At 50.8% G+C, this 1,761-nt stretch overlaps 1 protein-coding gene across 3 annotated transcripts in view; it reads right to left on the bottom strand.

Moving 5' to 3' along the window:
- The window catches only part of LOC103464244 (protein FAM107B-like), a 22,601-nt gene that overhangs the window by 3,847 nt on the left and 16,993 nt on the right, over positions 1-1,761 (bottom strand). For all 3 annotated transcript variants that reach the window (XM_008408227.2, XM_008408228.2, XM_017305018.1), the window contains one exon: positions 64-268. In XM_008408227.2, coding sequence (XP_008406449.1) covers positions 64-268 — 205 coding nt within the window. The remainder of the gene's footprint in view (positions 1-63; positions 269-1,761) is intronic.

The following is a 1,761-nucleotide window of genomic DNA, read 5'->3' as shown; positions in this document are numbered from 1 at the left end:
CCCCCTCCTGTCCCCCCGTCACCCCAGTCCCCCCCTGTCCCCATGAGGACGGACATGTCTCACCGTCTGCAGCTGCTCAGCAGCTCCCTGTGCAGTTCCTGGTGGCTCCTGGACGCCTTGACGGGATTCAGCAGCTTCTTGGGTTTGATCAGGTCCTCGTCCTCGTCTCCGTCCATGTAGTCAGGCGGGGGGACGCAGCTGGACGCCGGGGACGGCCTCCTGTGGACGTCACCGGGGCGATGCGGCTGCAGGTTGGAGTATGCCGAAGCTGAGGACACAGAGAGACACGCTGAGGGACAGCAGCTGGACATCTGTCTCTGAAGACACAGGCTATCTCTACCGTGACCCCGAAGGGCAATGACCTCTGACCTCCAGGCAATGCTACAGAAATATCAACTTTAGAATGTTTTTTAACTTTTCAACAATTATTACATTCACTTAGCATAAATGTCTTTTCATTATTAGAAATATGTAATATTTTATATTAATCATATCTAGTTATAATTTATTCCCATAGTTCTTGTGGTTTTATAGCAGATGGTTCCTTTGGTCCTTTTCTTCAGATTTCCTTTATTTGGTAAATAAAATAATAAAATTGTGTCTGTCTCTGTCTCTGTGTGTCCCAGAGGACATGGCGCTCCTCAGGGACCCGATCCTGGTCCTCAGATATTCTGGGAGTCCCGGGTCGGATTTCCTCCGTTGTCCTGAAACAAAGCTGCAACCAGAGAGCGACGCGCTCGCTTCATATTTCAGAAAATCAGACCCAACATGCAGCTCCGCTCGGAGACCAGCGATAAGCTCTGATTTACCGAGGATCAGGTCCAGTTCAGCAGAGGTTCTGGTTCCGGATGGGTTCAGGAAGAACGTTCTGATCAGAGCGGATCCATATGTGATGGTACAATGGGAACTCTTGTCAGGTACTGTGTTTCAGAACCGTATCATCGCAGCTCAGGTGGTTCTGCTGCTGTGAGACAAACGGGTCTGCTCCGAATCGGTCCGAGCCGGAACCGGATCCTCCCGGTCCATTGATGTTTCTGAAGGAGACGCTCCGACTGCTGCAGGTCTGAACACCTGCAGACAGCGCTCAGGGCAAAACGCAACCCACAGAATCCGACCAACCGAACCAGAACCACCCAAACATCACGACGCCTGCAGGTTCCGACTCCATCGGACCTATAGAACCTTAACAGAACCTCCTAGTTCACAGGTGCCAAACTCGAGGTTGGCAGGCCACATCCGGCCCGCCGTAGCCGTTTCTGTGGCCCTTCAGATTCCAGAGGTCTTTTTTTGCTTAGTGCTAAATTACATCACTGCGAAATGTTGCTAAATATTATTTAATCACTCGCTGAATGCAGCGAAAGCTGTAAATGATTTACTGTCCCTTTAAGGACATTCATGATGGTCTTAAATGAGACGGTTAATCTGCACGTCAGCAGCCAACAGTACCGATGTTGGCTGAGAATCAGGTTCCTTCTGATTCTCCTGGTTCCTCCTGGTTCTCCTGGTTCCTCTGGTTTTTCCTAGTTTGCCTGGTTCCTCCTGGTTCTTCCTGCTTCCTCTTGGTTCCTCTGGTTCCTCCTGGTTCCTTCTAATTCTCCTGGTTCCTCTTGGTTGCTCCTGGTTCCTTCTGACTCTCCTGGTTCCTTCTGGTTCTTCCTGGTTCCTCTGGTTCCTCCTGGTTCCCCCTGGTTCCTCCTGGTTCTTCCTGGTTCCTCTGGTTCTTCCTGGTTCCTCCTGGTTATTCCTAGTTTGGCTGGTTCT

This window comes from Poecilia reticulata, linkage group LG5, assembly GCF_000633615.1.
Source record: "Poecilia reticulata strain Guanapo linkage group LG5, Guppy_female_1.0+MT, whole genome shotgun sequence".
In the NCBI taxonomy this organism is placed as follows: Eukaryota; Metazoa; Chordata; class Actinopteri; order Cyprinodontiformes; family Poeciliidae; genus Poecilia; species Poecilia reticulata.
This window is presented reverse-complemented; position numbering and strand designations above follow the sequence as displayed.